This window comes from Artemia franciscana, chromosome 18 (assembly GCF_032884065.1).
Source record: "Artemia franciscana chromosome 18, ASM3288406v1, whole genome shotgun sequence".
Lineage (NCBI taxonomy): Eukaryota > Metazoa > Arthropoda > Branchiopoda > Anostraca > Artemiidae > Artemia > Artemia franciscana.
The window spans coordinates 6,157,525-6,185,198 of NC_088880.1; the positions used below are offsets into that span (position 1 = coordinate 6,157,525).

The window sequence follows — 27,674 nt, forward strand, 5'->3', positions numbered from 1 at the left end:
ATATTAACAAATATACTAGTAGCAATCATGGCTGTATTCAGGGAGGAGGTTACCAGGTTTGAACCCCCACCCCTAAATATTTCTCCGAGTCGTAAATTGATTACAAAAATACAAGTATAAAAAGACTATTTCTCCTAATAAAAAAAAAGAAAATATTTCTCCGACTCATAAATTAGTCTTAAAAATCAAGGTAAAGACCACTGACCTCCCCCCCTCCAACAACAACAACAATAAATACTGGATATGGCCTGACAGCAGCCGTACAGTAATAGATTATAGGATTAGAATAATCTTACTTGCGCCACAGTCAACGGAGGGGGTTCAGACATTAGACTCCTCCCCCAAAAACTGATACACAGTGATATTTTACTTCATTTTTTCCTGATCTGATGTCACTACTTCCTATCTGTTCCTGCATTTTAAAGAAGAAATCTTAGCCAGTATCGGAAGAATCAGAACAAAAATTTCAAAATTTAACATCGTATTATCGTAACATCGTTGATTACTTTACAAACACGGATTCAAGATCGCATCATATAACTGGCATGTTATTTTGCATAGATATTTCAGTAAATATTTCTTGATATTCTTGTTTTAATTTTGCCTTTTAATATAACCATATATGATTTTATGTTTTGGGCTGCCGTATCCAAAATGGTTAAAAATGATACTTTTAGATATTTCGATAAACCTTTCTTGATATTCTTTTTTTGATTTTGGCTTTTAATTAACCATATATGATTTTATATTGACAGTGTATTTAGTGATGCTTTTGGCTGCCGTATCCAAAAGGGTTAAAAAATGATATTTTTAGATACTTAGGTAAATCTTTCTTGATATTCTTTTTTTTGATTTTAGCTTTTGATATAACCATATATGATTTTATATTGACAGCGTATTTGGAGATGCTTTGGGCTGCCGTATCATTATGGCAAGATTAGATAGGAGACTCAAACCGCCGAAACCCATAGTTTCTTCAACCACACTGACAGAAAAAAATAAAATGACAGAAAAAAAAACAGAAAGAATAAAACTGTTAAATGATTTGATAAAACAGTGAAAACAAGAATACTTTTTGCATAAATAATCGTAAAAATTCAAATAATTGGGCTTTGCATCCAGAAGCCTTTAAGGGAGAAAACACCAAAATAAAAATAGAATGCTAAGCTTAAACAAAATACAAATAAAAGTGAGGAAAAGAAAAAAAAGCTATACGAAATCAAAATGAAAACATTTTGTTTGTCATTTGCAGTACGTCTAGCTTTTGTTCTCACTTATCTTTGCGCTTACTTTAAGCCAAGTACTGGGTATTTTTATTTTTTATTTTTTTTCTTTGGGGGGGGGGGGTGGGTCTTTTCAACGTTGACAAGGAATTCTATATGATAATCCAAAATATTCGGAATTCTACTATTGTTAGTGCATTTGTCTCTTTTCCGCTGTCTTATTAAAAAAATTCTATATTTCCATTTCATTTCAGCTGTAAACCCATGTAGGCTGGTTACATGTGTCTGACATATCCCGACTGATAGCATATCGACTTTTTCTGATGGAATATTTCTTGTAGTGGTGCTACACAGGGGTCTTTTTTGAAATTTACAGTTGATAATTACGACCTACCCCTCCTCCTCAGTTGTTTTATAGATATTGCGTTGGTATTGGACTATTTTACATGGTGCTGGACAATCAAGTAAGGTTATACCCAAATTCCATTGCACGGCCCTACTGGTTTCAACAAAGGTATCAGATCTCTTTCAATATTCATTCTTTTTCCTTTTTTTTATTTTTTTCTTTTTGTCAAGTTTTGACAGTATGCTCAAAGATGTGTAAACACGACAAGAAATTAGGAACCCCTGCTCTAATTTAACTGCTTTCTGTTTCCACCCTTTTGTCAGGATGAAAGCCAATATAAACACCCTGAATGCATTCCAATTTATGTACATCTTTATACCAAATATTTAAAGCGGAAGAAAAGATTATCTAAACACATAAGAAAGAATTGAATTTTGCCGTAAGATCTGAGATGGCTAGGCCACGTTCTACGGATGAAGGATGACAGATTACCGAAGATTGTCCTTTTTGGCCAACCGTTTAGGGCTACACGGAAAGCAGGTCGTCCTTGTCTGGGTTGGGAGGATGTCATAAATAAAGATTTAAAGGAAATGGGAACTTCCTGGGAGGGTGTAAAGAGGGAGGCTTTAAATAGATTAGGTTGGAGGAGGAGCGTGCGTGGCTGTGTTGGCCTCAGGCGGCTTGGTGCTGCAGTGAGTTATTAGTAGTAGTAGTAGGATCTTTCACACTAGCATAACTCGCATTCTATGCATTACGTAATGGTCAAATTTTATCCGTAACGTAGGCACAATCAGAATTTTACGTCACGTACGCTTATATTATGTTACGGGGAAGCCAATGTAGCAGCAACAAAATTTAATTTCCGGACTAGTAATTAATAAGTTTCTATTGGTCAAACGCGTCAAACCCCAAACAACTACAGCAACATTAATAAGTTTTGGAAAGGAATAGAGAAACTAAAAAGCCTTTGACAATTAAAAAGGGTTTGAATTTACATTTTTAATTTATTAGGCTATGATAATTTTAGACGATGGTTATGATGGTTTTATGGAATTTTAAGGTTGCTTAGAGTGAAAGGGCGTACATAAGAGTGAAAGTCGCTTAACGATATTTATATTGTTCATCATTTTTTTTCTAATTGAGACTTCCTGAACCCAATCAGACCAAGGCTAATTTTTTTATAGATATATTTTATCATGCAATAGTTCAGGAAGAATTTTTTTAAAAGATGGCTGGTATATCAAATGAATCTAGCTATGAACCTTGCTTTGGCAGTTTCATCCATTAGGCCTATCCGTTTTAAGGATCTGTTTCTTAACAGCTCATTTCCTTTAATTCAAGATTTAAAAACTCTTGGCTTAGAATGAATGATTAGCATCAAAAACTTAAAATAAATTTTAAGGCTTATAATAATTTCAGTTGTCTCTTAGAAGGCTTTCAAATTTTCAAACTGTAGTGAAGGTGAAGAAATTAATTTTCCTGATTTCATAAAAAAAAACTCTTAAAAAAACGATTTTCTATTTGAAGGGGGAGCGGTATTATGCGAATCACATCATCGGAGCATTGTTAAATTTCATTTACTTCCCTTCAGCTTTTGGCCAAAGATTCTACTTGCAAATCAAACTACTTTTCTGTTTCCTCACGATAATAGCCAGTATAAACATACCGAGAGTTCTCTCCGTTTTTCGGACGCGAATAAACCAAACATTTAAACTGGAAGCAAAGTGAGCATCCAAAGTCAAAATAAAATAACATACGAATTTGAGCTTGGGAGAGAAGTAAATTTTAATTTACCGTGTTGAACGAAAGCTGACGGTACGGCAGATCAGGCTTTAAGGGAATAGTAAAGAAATGCCTAGAATAGCCGACAAATTACGTCAAGAAAATAAGAAGTCAGAGCAAGCATTGTAAACATCTCTTCTGATGTCAGGTGGGAAGCCAAAATGGTGACTTGAATCGAGCTTTGAATCGGGATTAATCCAAAACATGGAATAATATCAAAATTATACCCAGAATATGGTTAAATTATACCCAGAATATGGTTAAATTATACCCAGAATATGAAAATTTATTACAAAAGCCGCTAAAAACCTCCTTATTGGATGGAAAGGGAGAATAGGCATGGTTTGAGATTTGAACAGGAATTATTCAGGACCACGAAAGTACCAAAAATTAAAAAAAGAATAAAACGAAAATTTAAAGGTTGTAGTCAAAATCAAAATTTCTTTTTTTGGGGGGGGGGGGATACAGCATGGATGAAGCTTTAAATCGGTATTAATGTTCGTCTACCTCATCGTATTGAAAAATGTTTTATAACTGTGATTTTTTTTTTTTAAATACAACCAAAGGATTAACTCGATACTCAAAAACATCACGAATGAACCTTACACTCCTTATTTATCAAATAGCTTTTTTTCGTATTTTAGTCGACCACCAGACTCTATTACATTAATTTTAAATGTTCCAAAAAACGTTAACCGATAAAAGAGCATTTAGGGCCTCTTTCCCCATAATCTAGAGTTTTTTTCTGATTTCCCTCAAAATTTGGTAAATTTCCAGATCTTCACCAACTGTTGTTGTTTTTTCGCCATTCATTATATTCTTCCACATTATTGGCCTTGTACTGTTGTTCTTTTTGTCTGATTAGGCCTATTTTTTTCTATTAATTGTACAAGTTCAACATTACGAGCCCGAATTTTATCATATGGGGGGGTGGTTGATTGAATCGATTAAACTAAGTGATAGGCTACTAAATTTGGAATCCAGTTTCATAAAAACATTTACCAGTAAAATCAATTGCGAGTATCAAGTGACCACCAACATCAGCTTTCTAAAAAGAGGAGCAAATGCATCAGAAAGAATTTTCACAGACGCATAAGTTTAGAGTAAAACTTTTTTTTCACGTTTTCTTGAATTTACTGATCTTTATGCAATGTACTTCGAACCATTTTAATAAGATCCATTTGTATCTACCTTCTCGTGTGAGTGCCTCAGTGTTGGGAGGGGGCATTAGGGAATTCCTCTTGTCCCTCTGTTTACAGGTAGGATGAGTATCCCTAAGGCTTTTCTGGGAGGAGGGGATGTTTTAAAGTTTTACACAGAAAAATACGGGAATTTTTTTATCATCAATATAGCTAACTCAAAACCCTGTGGAAGTAGTGGATTAATGCTCAGTTTGAGGCCCATGGATGGATCTCGCTGCCGCAAAGTTGGGTCATAGGCTTGATACTCTAAAAGAGACCTTGGTTCCTCTAAAAAGACCTAGAAACTGAAACATCGAGTCGACGCCCTACTCACCACTAATGGCTCTGTGGGGTCTTAATCTGTTTTTATCCTTTTAGTTAGGTGATTTTGACCCTTAAATGCTGACGAACTCTCTCCCTGGTTATGAGTGCCCACCATACTAATGACTAACGATTTGAATAAAATCAATGCAATACATTTCAATTTACTGGCTAAAAATTTTATATTATATTTTGTTTATAGTATTTTATAATATACATTCCCCATTCTAGCTTTTATAGTAATTCATTCACTATAGCAAAAACCTGCGCATTTTTGGTAAAAGTGTAATGGGAATACAATTAAAACAGTATTTAAAAAGGCATTATTCTTTATGAAGTCAATACTTTTAAGAAAAAAATTATTGCCATGAAAACCCAAGGACAAACTTAGAAGAAAAGAGACTGGAGCTCTAATATGCTGTTTAAATAAGCTTTTTTCGTTACAAAGGTGGACTCGAGCCATGGCAGTCATGATGGTAGGCTGTTAATCAAAACGATAAACAACCTCGGTAAGCACATTAAAAACCTTTAAGCGGTGCATCTTTATCCATAGGTACAGACAAATTCGACGTCTGGGGGAGGGGATTAAAACCACAAGATGGAAATCTAAAGGCCAATTAGTATTTTTTTTTTCGTGGGACATACGGGTATTCGATTGTTCTTCTGCTTCTAAGGTTATTCAAGGTACAATCTACCCACGAAGAAAAGACGCATAGAGATAGCTGAAAATAACGCAATATCGGGTATATAAACTTTTTCAAAAGTCTTCATCCAGCTTCAAGTAGGCACGGAAGAGATATCTTCAGACATGTAGACCCACCCCCCCACCCCCAAAAGACAAAATTTCGATATCTATTGACAGTTACAATAATTACTTTTACTTTTAGTACAATTTACCAAAGTTTAGTATCTTTTGAAGTTATGCAAAACTCCAAAAGCTTCTCTAATTCCGGTCATATATATATATATATATATATATATATATATATATATATATATATATATATATATATATATATATATATATATATATATATATATATATATATAGTGTCGTATACTGTAAGTAAGACTATAAGTAATAGGGTACTATAAAAATACTACAGTATATAGAATATTAGATATAGATTATACTGTTTCGTTATTTTTCAAAACTATTTGGGGGGATCATATTAAAAACTATGAACATTATATGGCAAGAAAGAGGGATAGCCGAAACGAGTAAAAATTGAACTAGGTAAGTATTACCTAGTTATATTTTTCCGTATTTTTAAATATGTTTCCTATATTTAAAATCTTCATATTTTCGGGAATGTGACGCACCTAAAAAAAAAAAATCAAGATTTTTTTTTCTTTTGCAACCCGACTAATATAGACATTACCCCTGACTAATATAAACATTACCCACGACTAGTATAGACATTACCCCTGACTAATATAGACAATACCCCTGACTAATATTGACATTACCCCAGACTAATATAGACATTACCCCCGACTAATATAGACATTAGCCCTGACTAATATAGACAATACCCCTGACTAATATTGACATTACCCCAGACTAATATAGACATTACCCCCGACTAATATAGACATTACCCTCGACTAAATTATTTCTTACACTTTTAACACAATTTATAAAGTTCGAAATTTTACCAAGTTAGACCCTATTCCAAAGAATCCCTTGATTGAAACCATTTCTTTATACTTAACTTGTTTTTTGTCTACATTTATAATTCTCTAAAGTTTGTAACTTCCAATCTTCTCAATGACGGTTCTAGCCTCTCTTGAGCCCAGGGAAAAATCTTGATTGACGCCCTCTCCTTGTCTGCCAAAAATTGTTAGGCCAAATTTTAACAAAATTTTCATTCATTAACAAAATTTGAATGCAAAATATAACAAAGAACATTAAAATTAATTAAATTATGTCCAATTAATTTTAATTCAAGGTATGGTGATGAAGATTTATGAAAAAGGAAAATTTAGCATTAAATTTCGTATACTTACTGCCGGCTCGCCCTCTACTTTATTTTTTAAAAATCACAAAATGATTATAACCGGTTATATTATTTATATGAAAATTTTGGGCCCTAAAATTTCTGCGTCCGGGGCAAGTGTCCCCTCTGTTTCCCCCTAAAACTGCCTCTGCGCCTTTTGAATTACAACAATCAAGTTTAGTAGAAAATTCGGCAGTTAGGCTAAATTCATGAATTCTGATATATCGTCAAAACGTATTTTTCAAAACTAAAACAGCTGATTGTTAAAAGAATAACTGATAAAACCTACAAACTTGTGAAATAAATAGCTATCCTTCCACTGTCACCATGGACACAATCAAAAAGAATTATTAAATTACATATAAATTACAGATTATCCACCAATAAACACCTCTTGTCCACTCAAAACTGGGCCTCGGGAATCCCGCTCCAAATCGAAGTGTGCGGGAAAAAATATTTACGGGCCATGATCCAAGCTTTGATAGAACACCGAGATCATGCACTAACCGACTAGACCAAATTAGAATTTGATGTGTTGACCGAGGGAAGAAATGTCACAGTATCTCGGCTTTTGAATTGAGCTCAATCATAGAAAACTTTGCATCTTTCTGGCAAAAACAAAACTACCCATTAAGAAACTTGTTAAACTGACAGTATATTAAACAATAAATTAAGACAGAAAAACGGGTTTAATTTAATCAGACAAACAAAAACGAAATAAAAAAAGAAGTTGTTGCAAAAAAAGTTGTATTTAATTGTTTTATTTATAATTTTCTTTCTCTCTTTCCTTCTCCCGTGTGTTTAGTTCGTCGTTTTTTAGATGGTTTTATTTTAAGAAACTGTTTTCTCTTCTTTAAAGACTTTTTTCCGTTGAGATAGGCTCCCGGACGTGGAGTCGAAATATTCAGATTTTTTATTTAAAATTAATCAATGTATTAATGTTATTAAACATTCTTTTTACTTCTACTGTCTTTTCTGTAATTTTTTTCTTCCTTAACGACTTTTTTCGTTGAGAAGGGGTGCAGGACATGGAACCGAAACATTCAATTTTTTTATTAATTAATGTTTTATTGTTATTAAACATTGATTACTAAAAATGTCTTTTTATTAATTAATCCCGGACATGGAGCCGAAATATTCAGATTTTTTATTAATTAATTTATGCATAAAAAAATATTTTTTCTTCTACTGTTTTTCTTCTTCAAATACTTTTTTCCGTTGAAAAAGGATCCCAGACGTGAAGCCGAAGCATTCAGATTTTTTATTAAATAATGAATGCTATTATTATTTTATTTTGTCTTTTGTTCCACTGCTTTATTTAAATCAAAACCCATTTTCTCCTTAATTTTTCGTAAATACTGTGGTCTAAGAAATTATTTATATTAAATAGTAAGTCGTACGAACAACGTGATTCGATTCCACTATCTCGTGCTAAACGAAAAGAAAGGTTAAGATGGCTAGGTTAAGTTTTACGGATGAAGGACGACAAATTGCCAAAGACTGGGCTTTTTAATCTTCCATTCAGGGCCGAAGAAAGGAGACGGTTCCAGAACCAAGGGGGTAGAGGTTATAAGAAAGGAATTAAGAGGATTGTAGAGCTCCGTAGGAGGGGGGGGGGGAGAGTCGACCTTTGAATATGTCCGGGGGGAGACACGTTCGCAGCTCAGCCGGTCTGGTACCGCTGTAACAAATCTTATAACGAATGAGTCGGGTTTAGTTAAATGTTTTTGTGAATTGGATTGAACGGTTCGAAAAACAATATAGACTATATTATGCGAATGACACCAGATTCATTTAATAAAAGTAAAATAAAAAAACCCAGCAAAATCATTAAAAAAAATTTTTCTTATCAGCCCAAGTGCAAATACCCAAAGTTTTAGAAATCATATTATTTTATTCTCTTTCTCTCTCTCTCTTTTAAGTGGACATGTCTCGTGGTCAAAATAAAGCAAAATAAAAACGGCATTATATTTACCCGTAGCCCAAAAGTTATGGCCCAGAGCACTTTTTTGGGGGTTCACCCATCCACCTCACCCCCCTCGGATAAGTTCTCGGACTCAGCTCATACAGATTTAACCAATATGCATCTGCTATTATATAGGCAATATTATTTGATTTAAAACACTAAGAAACATCCATAAAGTTATGTTTTTAGTAAAACTTATTTGTATGGCAGAAGATCCTTACTAGTTAGTTCGTCCTTTTATAAACAACCTAACACTCCCCTGTTAATGGCATCCATTTCATCATAGATAAAATTTAATTCACGAGATTTTTCTTTTCTTTTTTTTAGCTTTCAGAGAGATTTTTCGTTACACGTATTCACCATTCATAATAAAATTCATACATTACGACCAATTTGTCGTAGGTAAATACGTATGCACCTGCGTGTGTGGGTAGCGCTTTTTCTTTGCCCTGAAAAATTCCCTTTAATTAATCAAGATAAAAAGCAGAAATGCGTGCAGAATAACGTAGAGTTAAAGTTTCGCAAATAGAAACTGACATGGCAACAGCTCTGATTACTATCCCAACATAAAAGTTAACTAGTCCTTTACAAGAAATTGTGAAAATTTCCGAAATGTTATGGGTCATGTCCAAAACCACTAGGCCCCCGGAGAGGGAACTGAAAATAATTATTTCGAAATTTCAACTTCATCCCTGCACACTGATAAGCAAAAGCAGCATTAAAAAATGAAGCTAAAAATTTAAATTAACTTAGCATACGAAGACTTAAATTTATTGTAAACATAAGCTATCAAAAGAAGATGACCTTTTTCAAAAAAAAATAAAATAAAAAATACTCAAAGCAGCTTCGTATAATTTTGGGGACATGGAAACTTCTGTATTTGCCTTGACGGTCGTGAAAGGGGTATTTAAAACTGTGACGAATGGAAAGACTTGGTATAATTGCCAACTAGTAGCCGTTCAAAATCATTCATTTAGAAGCACAGACTCGCTTAAGTATGATTTATCTATTGTCAGCTTATTCTTCAATACAGTCAGTTATTGGCACAATAAAACTTGCTTTCCATTTCAACCTTGAAACGACCATAAAAGGTCGAAATGACCTTGAAACGACATTTACCTCAACCAAAATGGAAATTTTAGAAGAAAAAAAATAAAAAAAATCAAGATTTATTAGCCTAAACTTAGCCTAATGTAAAAAATAATTAGTAAATTTTACAACTTTTCTTCGTCGATGCTAGAGCTAACTCTAATAGCATTGACTCCCTGACTACAGCTGACCACACTGATTAATTCAGATGCTGCAAATAGCTTTGAACTTATAACAAATAACTATCTCAAGTAAATACACTGGAATTCACTTCAGGGTAGCTCCAATATTTCTAGGAAAGGGGTAGGTTTGTCAAAACACGTTAAATAGATGAATTATAAATGAAAAATGTGGTACAAAGCTCATTTCGGGGAACGAGAAAGAGCACAAATTTCTCCCTCTGTACATACCTGGAACTTAATCGTTCTATAGGTATACAATTTTTTTTCTAAAATTTTCAACAAATGAATTTCTTAGAATTTTCGACGACAACAACACTAGACCATCAGGTCATATTTTTTATAATAAAAATTGTTAACAATACAACCCTAAAAAAATGGATTTCGTAGAGCGCGTCGGGTGGTGGATAATATAATGTGATTCCAAAATTGACGGTTTTTCCAGATTGTAGGGGAGATTTAGCCATAAAGCAATAATTTCATAATCATATAATTATACGAAGTCAAAGCTACTGAATATGAAATTTTAATAGTCATAATTATTCCCAAGTTCGATAGAGCTTATTACAATTCATTTTCTTTGATTACCAGTGAGAAAGACCTCTGATTGATTGAAATTGACCACGTTAATTTAGCTAATGCAGACAGAATAAACTCTCCAAAAAGCATCCCTTCGGCTTGGAGACTTCTAGGTTATTAGCGCAAATTTTATTACCGCAAATTTTATCAACTTTTTGGTTGGAAGAAAAACATACAGCTTGCATTGCTGTAAAGCAATGTACAGATGACATTTCAGACATCGTATGATATCCAAACAGATATTATTCATTTATACATATTCAAACACATTATATTTATCATACAAATATATTCTTAATTTAATATTTTTTAAATGAAGGTTAACAAACAGTGTATAAAATATTTAGTTTTTTAAAACATTTTTATTTACAATTTACTAACCGTGTAAATAAATACGAAAAATATAAAAAGAGTTTGTTTGCATGCCGTGGCGAATCCAGGGAGAACGAAGCTGATCCTCTGATTTAGATGTAGTTTAATTTTGTATAGTTTTCCACTACATTAACGTAAATGTAAAATAAATTAAAAAAAAGAAGTTTTAAAACACGCATAAAAATTCCTTGTCGAAACTACAAATGATTCGAACACAAAAAAGGAAGAAAGCGAAAAGAAATAAAGGTAATAAAAATTATAATTTACTGATAAATCGTTACCGTATTATAATTCTAGGCGCTCTCCCCTACCCGGCCAAATTCAAGATTCACCCCAATACTTTTTTTCCAGGCATCCAACACTTTGTATCACACCATACATCATGTTTTCCATCAGGCAGAGGTTAAACAGGCATGTACTCAGGATTTTTTCTTTTTTTTTGGGGGGGGGGAATCATAAAAAACGAATTCTATTGGCAATTTGGATAAGAAGTATCTAGACATTTTAAGAACGAAGAGATTTAGGGCGGAGCCTTGGGCCCTGAGGCCCTCCCTCTGCATATGTCACTGAATTAATTCCAGTCCATCTAGGAAAAACGAAAAGCCTAGCACAGGGCTGTCAACCCGATGCATGAGGGTTATATAGTGCCTGTGAATGAGGGAGAAGAAGAGTAATACGAAACCAAATGTAGAGAGGGGTCCAGGCTCAAAAACCTTTGAAATGTTATGATTTTTAGGATTCATTGTTTCTTATTTTTCTATTTAAATCTGCTGTTTTCATTTGCAAGTTTGTTCAGGCTAATAGCAGTGCATGCTTATTAAGCCTGATGTTCACGGGAAACATGACGCCCGTAGATGTGAAGGAGGAGGAAGGGAGACTGGACATCTTCCCACATATATAGAGGGGGCCAGACCCAAAAACTTGAGAAATCTCAAGATTTGTATCTTGAGCATATGTCACTGAAGTGAAAAGATTTTAAAGGTAAACATGTATTTATATATACTAATAGGATGTCAAGTGGTAAGTGTAAAAAAAAAGTAGAGCAATTCTGCAACAACAATATTTCTAAAATATATAGCAACATATATAGCATATAACATAATGTAGCAACGATACGGTTGTAAACTGTGGCACGTCTAAATCACGGCATTGAGGGAGAATTGCCGCAAGTGGCTGAGCCACTAAAGTCTAGTAGTAGCCGATAGTTCATCGATCGAACGTGGAACAGAGTGGAAATATCAATGGTAAAAATTGCAAACTTTTTAAGGCTCTGATTTCTTTTAGAAAATGTTAATCGACGCTACCAGAAATCTAGCATAAAATCCTAAAAATAAATTCAAAAAATTGTCTGATGGTAGCAGTTTTCATTTCTCAAGAGAAATCTGATTCTTTTTATAAGACTTGCAATAAGAAGAGGGCTAAAAAAAACCTTTGGGTTTACACTTCTTACTTTTCTGACAACAATGTCAACTTAGAATCTAAACTAAAACAAACAGAACAAAAATCAAGCATAAAATACAAATTGAGACAATTCCCATACCTTACTGGACTCGCGTGATCTGTCACTATCATGCTTCCTTCTTCTGTCTCTATCGCGTTTTTCATGACGACGGCGTCTTCGACGAGAAGAAGTGGACGACCGGGATTCGTCTGTTGTTGATCTATACCGGCGGGGGCGATCATCATTTCTAAAAATTACAATATAAAATAATTTATTGAATAAAATACTTTCGGTTGAACGACCGGATATGCATTGGAACGACCAAAATTCTTCGATCTATAACGGCGGGATCATCGTTTTAAATAAATAAATGTAAGAACATTTGTTGGACCTAAATACTTACGGTTTGACGGCCGGATTTGGTTGGGTGACCGAACGGAAAGTTCAGATATATATTGGAAACGTCGGGATTCGTTAGATAATGATCTGAACGATCAGAGCTGTATTGTTTCCGAAAACTGAATGTAAAACGTGTAAACAATTTAAAAGTACAGAAGAACCTGAAGATCTAATCATCATTTTATGAAGAAGAAGAATAAATCGGAAGAAGTATATCTAAGTCATCGTGTCATGTTTTTAAAAACATGAACCAAATCTTGGGTGACAGGTAGTTATAACGTATACACAATTTTTCACTCAATAAATAGAACTTCAAGAAGGTCATCTTTTTCCGAAGAAGAATTTAGAAGAAATACCTCTAAGTCCTCATCTTACGTTTCCAAATATGTTTACTAAACGTTGGTAGACAGTCAGTAACTTGAAACGTTTAAGCAAATGCGAACTTGCTGCCAAGAAGTTCAGAATATTTTAACATTGAAGTAAAAGTAAAACAGAGGACATTGAAGATGTGCCAAAAGTAGAAGAAAATTGCAATGATTTGCTTAGTTCTTTGTACAAAAAACGGGTATAGTGACAATTACTACTTCATCAAATGAGCAACTTGTGACAATTTGCATAATAACTCAAACCGTTATTTAAAGGAGATAAAACTAGAATCAATGAATCTATTTTTCTACACAGAATCAAATTTAAAATGTACAAAACGATATGGAGAGCACAATATCTATAGCTGGATTTAGACAATATTCATTCATAATAAGATTTAGTGAAATTCTAGAGCTAGCTAGAACCAGCACCAGATCTTTATTTGCTTAGACTTTTCGAAACTTAGACAAGGCTAGGCAATCAGAAAGCTTCAAAATCGATCCTTAGGCGCATAAACAAATAAATAAAAGAAAAAACACTAAGAATTTAATCCTAAGGTCAAACCCTGTAGTATTGGTAATGTGAATGTCCGAAATCTGGTTAATGTCGACATTCACCGGTTAATATTCCGGAATTCCTTTTTCTCTGTTTGAAATCAATTAGCTTTGCGAATTGACGAATGCCAGTTGACTGGCAACGCTGACTAAATCCAAAGAAAAAAAAAGCTATTTCGGACATTGATCGGTGAATGTTGACATTCACCAATTTCGGACAGTAACAGACAGTAACAGTAGCACTATGGGATTGATTTTTACTTCGTAATAAGGTGAAGAGGAGATCGATTAGGGCTGCTTCAGGGCCTGGTATTGCCTGGAGATTGCGCAGTACCGTCTCTAAATAACCAAACAAGAAGAAAAAGAAGTAAAACGATGATTAACTGATCGAACTGTTTCTCATTGAGAATGACTGCTTATATGGGATAGTTAAGCAGAAAAAAAGTCTGTTGTGAAAACACAATGTCCACAGTTCAGCACAATTTAACAAAAGCCAAAGGGAACTGTGTCTGTGTTCTAAAGGAAAGGCAACAGAGAAAACAGGTAAACATTCACAGAAAGTAACTTGAAATTTGACTCATATTTTTTGCCTGAATTTGCTTCTTTTTTTCCTGGCTTGTATGAAGGGAATATGGACTCAAGTGCACCCAATGGGAGTATTTAGAAAATCCCCCCCCCCCTGGACAAAAAATTAAACATTAAAAATGTAGTTTTTTTCTTCAGACTATCCACTACCATACAGCACATAAAGAGGATGGATTCCCAAAATGTGGTGCAAAGAGCCCCACCCCTCTAACAGAAACCCTGTGGCCTGATATAGAAATATTCGAGTCTCTCCTTTTGGAATTTGTTTTGAGCACCGACTAACACACTGTCAACGTTATTTTCAACAATGTAAAACTATAAACAAAATTTCAGTAAACAAAAAGGTACCCATCTGGTTGTATTATTTTCATTTTTCTTCAATGATAATGGCAATTGTAAAATAAATAAAAAACACCAGGAAATAAATTGGTTTTTCATTATTACTGACGGCGACTTTTTCTGCGCCGTCGATTTACTGAAGCAATGTACCCCGATGAACCGTCTAGATTTTTTGGTCGAGGGGACTGGACATGGATTCTAGGCTAGTCAATGATAGACAAGAGCGTAAATGAAAGGGCGTTAAACCCAATACAAGTAGAAAAAAGGACAGAAGAAGAGGAACACGGACAAATGATCTCATAAATATGTTGCAAGGAAGGTTTCCGTGAACGCCACGACGAGCGAAAGAAGAGGTACACGAATGCCACAACGAATGTGAATTCCGGCACGAACGAAAGAAGAGGAACACGAATGCCAGCACGAACGAAAGAAAAGGAACACGAATGCCACAACGAACGTGAATTCCATGAACGCTACAACGAACGAAAGAAAAGGATCACAAAAAAAATGATCTCATAAATATGTTGCAAGGGAGGTTTCCGTGAATGCCACGACGGGCGAAAGAAGAGGTACACGAATGCGACAACGAACGTGAATTCCGTGAACGTCACAACGAACGAAAGAAGAGGAACACGAAAAACTGATCTCATAAATATGTTGCAAGGGAGGTTTCCGTGAATACCACGACGAGCGAAAGAAGAGGAACACGAATGCCACAACGAATGTGAATTCTGTGAATGTCACAAAGAACAAAAGAAGAGGAAAACGAACAAATGATCTCATAAATATGTTACAAGGGAGGTTTCCGTGAATGAAAGAAGAAGAACACGAATGCGACAACGAACGTGAAATCCGTGAACGTCACAACGAACGAAAGAAGAGGAACACGAAAAAATGATCCCATAAATATGTCGCAAGGGAGGTTTCCGTGAATGCCACGACGAGCGAAAGAAGAGGAGCACAAATACCACAACGATTTGTGAATGCTACAACGAACGTGAATTCTGTGAATGCCAAAAGGAGCGAAAGAAGAGGAACACGAGTGCCACAACGAACGTGAATTCCGTGAATATCACAACGAACGAAAGAAGAAGAACACGAACAAATGATCTCATAAATATGTCGCAAGGGAGGTTTCCGTGAATGCCACGACGAGCAAAAGAAGAGGAACACGAATGCGACAAAAAAACGTGAATTCCGTGAACGTCACAACGAACGAAAGAAGAGGAACACGAAAAAATGATCTCATAAATATGTTGTAAGGGAGGTTTCCGCCAATGCCACGACGAGCGAAAGAAGAGGAACACGAATGCCACAACGAATGTGAATTCTGTGAATGCCACAAAGAACAAAAGAAGAGGAACACGAACAAATAATCTCATAAACATGTTACAAGGGAAGTTTCCGTGAATGCCACGACGAGCGAAAGAAGAGGTACACGAATGCCACAACGAAGGTGAATTCCGGCACGAACGAAAGAAGAGGAACACGAATGCCACAACAATTCGTGAATGTCATAACGAACGTGAATTCCATGAATGCCAGCACGAACGAAAGAAGAGGAACACGAATGCCACAACGAACGTGAATTCCATGAACACTACAACGAACGAAAGAAGAGGATCACAAAAAATGATCTCATAAATATGTTGCAAGGGAGGTTTCCGTGAATGCCACGACGAGCGAAAGAAGAGGAACACGAATGCGACAACGAACGTGAATTCCGTGAACGTCACAACGAACGAAAGAAGAGGAACACGAAAAAATGATCTCATAAATATGTTGCAAGGGAGGTTTCCGTGAATGCCACAACGAACGAAAGAAGAACACGAATGCGACAGCGAACGTGAATTCCGTGAACGTCACAACGAACGAAGGAAGAGGAACATGAAAAAATGATCTCATAAATATGTTGCAAGGGAGGTTTCCTTGAATGCCACGACGAGCGAAAGAAGAAGAACAAGAATGCGACAACGAACGTGAATTCCGTGAACGTCACAACGAACGAAAGAAGAGGAACACGAAAAAATGATCTCATAAATATGTTGTAAGGGAGGTTTCCGTGAATGCCACGACGAGCGAAAGAAGAGGAACACGAATACCGCAAGGATTTGTGAATGCTACAACGAACGTGAATTCTGTGAATGCCAAAAGGAGCGAAAGAAGAGGAACACGAATGCCACAACGAACGTGAATTCCGTGAATATCACAACGAACGAAAGAAGAGGAACACGAACAAATGATCTCATAAATATGTCGCAAGGGAGGTTTCCGTGAATGCCACGACGAGCAAAAGAAGAGGAACACGAATGCGACAACAAACGTGAATTCCGTGAACGTCACAACGAACGAAAGAAGAGGAACACGAAAAAATGATCTCATAAATATGTTACAAGGGAGGCTTTGTGTTTGGAACGTTTGACGTGAGTTTGTGACACAAACTTCTGATATTTAATAAATTTTAAGTTATAGGCTAAGCCCAGCCCACTTTAGACTGCATAAACATTTTTCAGAAATGCATAATGTTTATTCATGAAATTTCCGGGTTAATTCGTTCATCTAGCCATGCCCTTGCAATATTCTTTCAGATTCCTTGATCTTTAACTTCAAGATATAAATTTCAATTTGGACAAGGTATTATGTCAAACGGCATGAACATTAAAAGTTAATAGTCATACAATCCTTTATTTTATACTAGGGTTCAAAATCTCATGCTCGAGATGGTGCCACAACCTGCTTGAAATTTAAGAGGGCAGCCTCTTCTGCCATATGTGGCACGCTTTACTTCACAAGTAGTCACGCTTGCAACATGCTAGTCTCCTTACGCAGCACACATTGATAAAGCACTGCACGTGCCACATGGTGTAGACGATTTTCAAAAGCCTGCAACTCCTCATTCAAGCAACTACATAATTATTCAGCATAAATATTAATATTTCTGATTTATAATTTTCAATCTTGTCTGGGTAAACTTGCAAACTTTTCCGCATGTTGCCAAGAACACTTTTTTTTTTAATGAAGTACTTATTTGGTGGTCACGGTAATTAAAAATGTTCTAACGAAACTTCTAAATATTTTAAGAGCCAGATAAGAAAGGCGATAGAGAAACAATGATATAGGAACAAATAATTTTTTTTTATTTAAGGAAGAAGTTAATAAACTATAGTTTTACGCAAAACAAAAAGAAAAGAAGTAGCACGACACAATTCAAATTATCGCATCCGACTTGTCGGCTTGGGAGTTGAAAAAGAAGAATTGTGACAGAAAAGTTAGAAAAAATGTTAAAAATGAATTCTAAATTAAACTACTGACTCATTCAGCTTTTTATCTAGAGCACAAATTCTCTAAAAATGTGGGTTGTGAGTTGGAAAGATTGTTTCGATTTTTTTAATGAAGATAAAAAAGGGGTTATTTCGAAAACCAGAAAGGGCCCTTTTTCCTTACAGAAAAAGCATAAAAAAGTGATTTCAAAATCAAAGGCCACACCTTTGGATGAGACTTAATCGCAATCAATTATAATATTGTTTCATACGCTTAGTGATACCTACAGGGAGTTCAGTCCTCTACTCTAACGAAATGACCATGCTTTAACAATGTTTTCTGTATTTGCTCATAATTTTCAAGAAGTTTATCTCTTATTTCCTCTTTTGAAGCTTCAACCCCCTCAAAAAAATAAATAAATAGAAATTATACACACATGCCAAGATTAGGTATGTAATTAGCATTAGCTATGTAAACTCGCTAGACTCGCTCTTTTATGAAAATATTTAAAATCAGCATTAAAATGCGATTCTTTTGATGTAGCTATTGATATCAAAATTCAATTTTTTAAAGTTTTTGTTACTATTGAGCCGGATCGCTCCTTACTACAGTTCGTTACCACGAACTGTTTGATTTGAGAGAATGAGTGATAACAAGTGAAAAATTGAAAAAATAATGAAATATGATAAAAAAATAAAATAAGCAATAAAAAGTAAAAATAAATAATAATAATAAAATAGTATAAATAATAAAACAATAAAATATAAGTAAAAAAATAGTAAATTCATTTATTTCATAATAAATAATAAAATAAATCAATGCTAAAAAATAAAAATATTAGTAAAAAAAATGAAAAAGTGAAAAATTTTACGACTCCAAAAGCTTTCGTTCGATTAAATGTTCGATGACAAAATAACCAATCAGGTTCAATAGGACTTGTATAGTTAACCTTAGTTACTATGAAGCACTAGTTATCCCAGTTCTAAAAGAACGGGGCTATTCCCTCTTCAGAATTATAAATAATGTCGGTACTTCTGAATATCTGTTATAGCAACCAGATTCAAGAAGTGAAGTTAAATTAATCCTAATTGAATATACCCAAGTATGATGAAAATAAAAGACTTAAGTAAGAAAAATTATGGAAACTACAACAGAGAGTTATAGAAATCAGGTCCCCTAGAACACATTATATTAAATGGTGTCTAACCTAACCAAAATACCAACTAAAATATTTAATTAAATATACATACATTATAGTGTATATACACTCTCTCACGCTAAACTGAAAGAAACTAGTTCTGTTAGACCAAGAACTTGAGTGTGGTGGCTATAACAGATAAGTATCATATGTTGAAAAAAGAATAGAATGAAAAATAAAGAAGGATAACAAAGGTAAAATAAAAATGGCGGAGATACGCCATAAAAATAAGCCAATGAAATTTAAGCACACTTTTTAACATGTAAGTATAGGAGATGAATTTCACTTTACTTAAACTTACCAACTTTTTTTTTAGTGACACTAAAAATAATTACTATAAAGACTCACATTGTTAAAACTCCCATGGAAGTAATTACATGAGCTGACACCATCTTAATAGGCGATTCAGATAATGCTATAAAATATGACTAGAAATCACGCAGAACAATGTCAATTATAATAACTATTTTACGAGTTCAAACATGGCACAAAGATCACAATTCAGTTGTTTATCATATCACTGATATTATATGCCATGAGTCACATAAGAAGTTTTATCACACTATCTGCAAAAGAAAGGCTAATCGTTTAGACATAACATTTAACAGGCTCTTACATCATAGACTGGCTGTCCAAAGTCAAAACATATTAAGTACATTATAACTACCCCTTAAATGCAAGTTTCTAGTGCTTTTTACCCACGCTCCCAACCTTGTATTACAAATTAACATTAATATTATTAATTCTGGAATTTGTCCATTATTCAGAAAACACTCAATTTGATTCAATTTGATGCAGTGTTGGAATTAATGAGCCGCTTGGGAGATAGATAGGATATATGTAATTTGGGCTATATACTTACGCATTAGGGGGAGGGGGGTTAAGCATAGCGGGGCTGCATGCAAAAAGTAATCAACCGCAACCTAACTGAAATACCAACTAAATACTATAGCTACAATGTAGTTTTCCACTGAGCCGAAGCTAATTCTCTCCGAGATTAGACATCAACAAACCGGTTATTGTCTGATATTGCGAACCAAATTCTTGGTGTTTTCTTATTAATGGACAAGTACCTTAATTTTAATATTATAATAACTCTAGGATAATATTAAAAAAATATTTACACAGACACACAAACGAATACAATATACAGCCTACAGGTGGAAAGGCACAACGTGGACTGGCTATCCAAAATCAAAACATATCAATACCTAGGTAAGTAGCACAAAAAACGAAAGCAGGCATTGCCTTTAAGCCACTCTCACCCTTACACTACGTCCGACAACCAGGCATTGTCTGAAACAGAGGGCGCCTCTAATACGCTTTTCCGTTAACTAACGAGTTATAAAGAAAGAAAGATTCTTCTTCTAAAATCGGTCTTCAACCTGGAGGGTTGCGATACCACAGACGAAGAGTCGCAGTCTTTCAGAAAAATAAGCTTAAATACTATAAAAGTAATATACTATATAAAAATACGATATAAATACTACATAAAGATTAGTTAATACTTAAGTACAAAATAAACTCGTTTATGAATTTTAAATGTCAATTACAACTACATGCAAAGAGATTTTTTTTTTTTTAAATCTTTAAAAACTTTGAAGATTTGAAGGACAAATATGTTAATAAATAATTAGGTGACAGAATAAAGCTGTACTAGTAAAACGGATAAGTATTCTCACATTATAATTCATTACAAGTGGGTCGTGAGTTAACCCAGATCTTTTTATCTCTTTGGGAGAACTTAAATTATTAAACTTTTCGCATACTGAACAACAGTCTGCGTTGCGCAAATACAGGTACCGACCTGCGGATTCACTGCGTACGGCCAGGAGTCCATTGTGTAGTTGGGGACAAATCACCCAACACTTCCCACATCCCCCCAGATTTCTGCAGGTACCTATTAAGAGCTGGGTCAAATCTGGCTGAGCTTACTGAGTCACACCTTTGATCCTCGTTACAAATTAAATAACTAGCGACACCAGGACTCGAACCCCAGCTCTAAGGAAGTCAGGTGCGCTAAGTACTCAGCCAGGAGGGAGAGGCTTTGGGAGAGGACGGGGGGGGGTTTAAAACCACGAGGAACAATGTTTTGGTCAGTTTTTATCCGCTGTTCAGCGAAGGTACTACCTTTCAAAAATGCTCCATTATAAATCAATTATATGAAACACATATATTACACCGGTATTAGTAATTCATCATTTTCTCCTCTCTTCCGTAAAACTATGAAGGGCAATGTAGAAGGGGGTCAGGAAATGAATTTCACCCCCTAGACTTGAGAAATACCTTTCTCTACATTTTTTCATTGAAATTTGCCCTTTTTGTACTTACGATGAAGAAATAAATAAATAAATAAAAAAAGGCAAATTCGGCATCCCCTATATCTTTTGGGAGCAAAATACATTTTGCCCCCACCCACCCTGCATTTTCATCAACGGACGCCATTGAAAACTGCGTGTGTTTAATATTCGGTTTTGTTCTGGAAACTAAAATGTAGCGTACAGTATATTTTGATTTTGGACAGATGAAATACATCAAAACTTCGTAATCAAAGAATAAACTCCTCTTAAATATTTAACTACTCTTAAATAGGTATAAAACCTAAATGTTGATAAGCTACTCTCATTATATGGCCTTTCTTTTCAATTGGAAGTTAAAACAACTCAAAATAACTTTTCTATTCCCTCTTGTTTAGTTAAACTGGATACAGTCTATACAGAAAGCCTATTATGAATATAAATCATGCCCACGTATGCCTAGTCAACATGCAACTACTACTAATAGTAATAACAACTCACTGCGACACCAAGCCAGTGGGGGCCGACACAGCTACACACGCTCCTCCCTATCCCAACATGCAACGAACTTTTTATAGTGACCCTAATTCAAGTCCATCTAGGAAAAACGAAAAGCCCAGCACAGGGTTGTCAACCGATGCGTCAGGGTTATATAGTGCCCGTGAATGAGGGAGAAGAAGGGTAATACGAAGCCAAATGTATAGAGGGGTCCAGGCTCAAAAACTTTGGAAATATTATGATTTTTAGGATTCATTGTTTCCTAGTTTTCTATTTCAATCTGCTGTTTTCATTCTGCGGAAACTGGGCATCTTCCCACATATACAGAGGGGGCCAGGTGCCCCTTCAGTTTTATTCGTGTCTAGGAATTTTCCCTATGAATGTCCAAAAAGCAAAGCAATTACTTCGAACCTGTTCTCAAATATCTTAATGGTGGAATTAGTCCATTTGGCTTCTGAATAGTATATACGGGGATGGCAATTTTTTCCTTCGTCAGAATTGGTAATTCTGACTATTCTAGTAATTCTGGTAAATTAGTATTCAATAAAACAGCAAACAAAACTAGCTAAATTAAAAAAAAAAGAACTGAAAAAAACAACGATATTAATGAGAACAGACCCTAAAACAGACCTCGTTGAGGTCTTTAAGGACCGAGTGAAGGTTTAAAACTTGTAGTATTTGTTACGTATTTTACGTCATTTTGCTTTTATGTTTAATAAATATCTCTCTCTAAAAAAAGGTACTAAAACTGGTTTCTGGTATATCATTGACAAAATACTACAATGGTCAGGTGTGAATACATTATGACTTAACATCTTCATTAGTCAACAAATAGTCAAGCATCATATTTTTTTTAAACATGGCCATGAACTCAAGTTACATCCTTTGAAAAGTTTGTACTCATTCTGGAAAGTATTTATTATTATCTTAACAATTTAAATAAAAATATATAAGTTAATAACGGGCAAAAATTCTAATAGAGATATGAAAAAATAAATTTACTAATAAAAGCCTGTAAAATATCTACATTAATTGAAAGCAATAAAAACTCGTAAAAAGATATATAAATTAATAAAGGTCCTAATATTAATATTTAAAATATTAAAAATTTATTAAAATTTTTTAAATTTTAAAAAAAAAATTTATATTAAATATTAAAATTGATCGAATTTTTTACTCGTTAGAACATAGGCTACTTTCATTTCATTTAATTATAGATCAAAAGGTGGAATGGAAACAAAGTTATGTTTAAAGACCAGAAAAGGCTTAAACTTTTGAAAATGATGACCATGAAAGAATAATAATCCTCCCCCTCTCAAGAGATATTTTCTAGTAGTTTGTTTAATGTATGATTTCTGAAAACCAGTTTCACAGCGACAAAGACACATGTCGGGTGACAGAATGCATTGGACTTGCATAATTAGGCTACATATTTACATATTAGAGGTGGAGGTAAGGTTATTTTAGGTTACTTTACCCCCACTCCCACCTCAAATGTTTAACTACAGAGCCAAATTATATTATTATATAAACTAAAGTATTCTATTTGCATCATGATTAGATATATTTCATTACGATTAACCTAACTCAACTTCTCGAGTGTGTTCTTGCTTGTATGGGAATATTCTTTAATTTATTAGAAAGATAATAGTTTTTTCTTTGATTAATAATTGAGTTTAGGATGTTTCTAGGAACTACCCAGATAGGTAATTTTTTCCTAGGAATTACCTAGGAGAGGAATCGCTACGCGCTAGCAAAAATTATTTTTTCCCTAGCGTAGTGATCTACATTTGTGATGGTTTGTATTTTTGTTTATTATGTTAAATAAACGTAGAAAATAGTAAAAAGCAAGTCAAATAAATCAAATTTGCGAGATCTCTCCGAAATAAAGGGCATCCAACGCGACGTGTTTTCTAAGAAACACCAAAGTATTGATCACTCTCTTTCGCCTGGCGTATACCTTCAAACATCATTAGCCCTACCAGGTGTAACAGGTGTAACGTCGCATAAGAATTTAAAGTAACATGTTTTACTAATTTTCAATAAATTTGTAAAGGTCAAGGATGAAGGTGAATCCTGGTCCCAGTAAGAAAATGGGAAAAAATGCAGCCTTCACAACCATGACTAACCAATATATGCAGTTGGTTCATGACACACCAAAAAAAAGCACACAAAACGATAAAGATTTCTTTGAAACTATTCTGTCAAAGAACCTAAAGTAATCAATTTAAGAGATTTGAAATAACTCCAAAAGCTAAGGATTAGCCACTTCTCGCCACCTGGTGTACATCTCTGAGTGCCACGTGTGCCGTAGTTCTGCCACGCGTGGAGCAAACCACGCATCATTTGGCAGAGCTCACCAACGTTTGGCACACTTTCGTCAGGCTTGGCACGTTCCGCCTGGAGTACATCATTTCTGAGAAGGTGACCCCTTGCTTAAAGCAACCAGTAAAATAAAACTAAAGCCATGTCTTCTCCCGTTATCTAAGTTAGAAAAAAAACTCTCAAAACCCCAAACATTTACTATGGGAGGGAGGAGTGTTTGAGAAGGTTTTATGTCACGTATAGGGCGTGGCTCTTCAGAATATTACGATAGTTGTGCTTAGCATGCATTTATGGCACTCCTGGTGAGGAGGCTCCTCATCGGGGATAAATAAAAGCCAAGAATAATGAAAAAAAATCTAAAAAATACTGAACTCACTTTTAAAAAGAGATAGAAAATACACATGCTCAAGCCTAAATCACTATTAATGATAACTAAGCGTTCGTTCGGTTTCACGGAAAGAAAACCGACCGTCAATTCAAAATAGAACAAAGAAAATAGATGAAAAACAGCAAAAACAAAGATACAGACACAGAGGCGCCATTTGGTTCAAATCTTGGGGTGGGTATGAACTCCAATTTGCCCCCCCAACTTTTAAGTAAGAAAAAATGCGAGTTTTGGCAGCACATCGATCGAATATTCTAAGTAAAAACTCATTTTCAGCACCCGTGTGGAACTCAGCCATACTGACCTATAAGGTTAATTATAATATCAAAGATCATAATCAACGAGGTTAAGTGATTAAACTGAAAGTGGAAAATTCAACCAGACTAAAGGCTGGCCCTCCTCAGCGAGAAACTTTCTTATTTAAGTAAACAATACGTCGGTTAAAGTAATAGGCGTGCAGTAATTTCAAATCAATTGGACAGAATGGATTAGGTTAGACATAATGGATTATTATGGCCGGCAAAGGGCCCTTTGTAGTGGAAGCTTGGGCCCCCCTGAAAAATCAGGGGTGGGCATTTGCCCACCCTTGACCCCCCCCCCAAATGGTGCCTCTGCACAGACAAAGGCAACCTCAAAGCAAAAATAGTAAAAAAAAAACAACTTATTTCCAGATCAACCATATCCCAAACCGATCTTAGAGCCAACCTAATTCCACAGCATCCGGATTGGCCACATCAGATCAGCACTTCTCCATTTCAATCTTAGGCTTGACTAAATCATTCATTTGGCGATATTCACAGCACAATACGTACTTAAATTTATGTAGTAGAAACAACAGAGTCAAAAAGTTGAATTGTGAAAAATTCCACAACACCTAGATTAGCCACTTCAGATGAGCCCTATCCATTATATTAGCCCTATTCCAATCTGATCTTAGGGTCAACCTAAATATTCACGGCAAGATTGTCACCGCAAAAATTCAAACTCAAAATTCCTATAGTAGAAATCGCATCCAAAATCTTTGTAGCAGAAATTACCACCAAACCGTACATTCCCACATATTGCGTTTTTCAGAATGCGGTTATTTATTGGAGAAAAACGCGAAAAAAAACTCATGAAACGTATGTTAAGATATTTCATCGCATGAAGACCCAAAAAGATTTGCTAGACGTTTCCCAAAGAAACTGCCTACTGATACTTTTGGGTATTTGACCGTATCACAAAACCAACTAATTCACTTACGGGGCATTTCAACTTGGTAGCCAAGTTCATGTACAAATATACGAATTACTCTCCATTTGAATATAATCCATGTCATAGCCCTGTGGTGGCGCAGTGGATTTGACCTTAGCTTGCTAATACGGGACCCACAGATCGAATCACGCTGCAGGAATGCACTGCAGGGCCGACGTAGGGACCTTAGTAGTCAAGAAACGTCGTTAATTCTTAAATAAATAAAATAAAATCTATGTCATAGATGAGGTAATAAGACTGACCGTATCACAGACAGTAAGATCTATGAAAAAAGTGGTTAAATCCTACTTTCTAGGGCTATAATGAGAATAAGATTGAGATGGCTAAGAAACGTTCTGCGGATGGCGAAAATCGCATTTGTCGTCCAACCATCTAGGGTCAACTGACAAGCAGGTCGTCGCCGAATGGGGTGGGAGGATATCGCAAGGAAATATTCAAGGGTAAACGGAACTTCTTGGCAGGGTGTAAAGAGGGAGGCTTTGAATAGATAGGGTGGAGGCGCGTGCGTAACCGTGTTGGCCTCAGGCGGGTTGGCGTTGCAGTGAGTTGCTGATAGTAGTAATAGTAGTTGCATTTTTAAATGGAGGATATGATTCTTATTTCTACTTAGATTTTATTTGTTAGCATTTAATGCGCATTTACCCCCAGTTCCAACACACTACGTTTTGAGGTAAATTGAAGCGATTCTGTGGACTTTTAGCACTTTTAACAACTCAGATAAAGTATCAGCAATCATCAAAAGATATTTATCGTGGTTTTTCTCCTTACTTGCCAGAATTGTCTGGAAGCCAACAATCAAATCGTTTCGGTTTGTTTCCTTTCTCTTTTAATTCTTTAGGCCCCTCCCCCGCCATAGTTGTTCAGAATCTAACAATCAAATCGTTTTGGTTTGTTTCAATTTAATTCTTTAGGCCCCCTTTCCCCAGCATACTAAGGATCCAAAAATTATTTTCAGAAATATTTTGAGCATACAATGTGCGGGTTTCCGACCTCACCCCAGAGAAAATACCCTGGTACCTCCTTAAAATTTTGGCACCGTGCACCTTTATTTTCAGTCAATTTTATCAATATAAAAAATCATACCTCTATTTATTTAGTTATATTTAAGCCCTGAAATTTGACGGTCATTTTGATAGGGAGCAGCCAAAATGGCTTCTAGCCGCTTTATATATACATAGTCGATAATTTCGACTATAAAAATCAAGCTGACTAATTTAAGTCGGGTCAACGGACGGCACTCAGTCACGCACCTTACAAAAAAGGACTGTAGAGTTTTTTTTTTTTTTTTTATCGGTCCATCTAACCGTATATCCGAATTTGGTGTGCATACTAACAAATTAAGGAGAAACTATATGACGGTAACCTAATCCCAAGAGTCAAATACTTTTCATCATAAGCAATGGAAATATTCAATGTACGTGAGTACTTTAATAATATATATATAATATATATATATATATATATATATATATATATAATTGGCACGTAAACAGGGGGTGCCTTTGGTGCCCCCCCTGAAATTTTTTGAAACGTTTTTTCCAGCGGTTTCTTGGGATTCTGGCAAAAGTATGACATTTCTTAAGAATCTAGATATATGTGTGAAGCCTTTTTTGGAGGATTTTACAGCATGCAATTATCCGGTCAAGTCAGTGCCCAATTATTAACCCATTTCCTGTCTAACTTTTTACCATCTTTAGTAATTAGCAATTGTACTGCTTTTTTTGCTTTTTTTGG

The 27,674-nt window shown here is 35.0% G+C and overlaps 2 protein-coding genes across 21 annotated transcripts in view; both read right to left on the bottom strand.

The window, feature by feature from the left end:
* The window catches only part of LOC136038540 (dual specificity protein kinase CLK2-like), a 56,100-nt gene extending 48,733 nt beyond the window's left edge, over positions 1–7,367 (bottom strand). The window contains exon 1 of one of the 2 annotated variants that reach the window (XM_065721665.1): positions 7,315–7,367. In XM_065721665.1, coding sequence (XP_065577737.1) covers positions 7,315–7,352 — 38 coding nt within the window. In that variant the 5' untranslated portion in view covers positions 7,353–7,367. Of the gene's footprint in view, positions 1–7,244; positions 7,290–7,314 lie in introns of those variants that run through there. The other variant, XM_065721666.1, reaches the window with a different exon arrangement.
* The window catches only part of LOC136038542 (repetitive organellar protein-like), a 223,826-nt gene that overhangs the window by 164,165 nt on the left and 31,987 nt on the right, over positions 1–27,674 (bottom strand). The gene's annotated exons all lie outside the window — the stretch shown is intronic.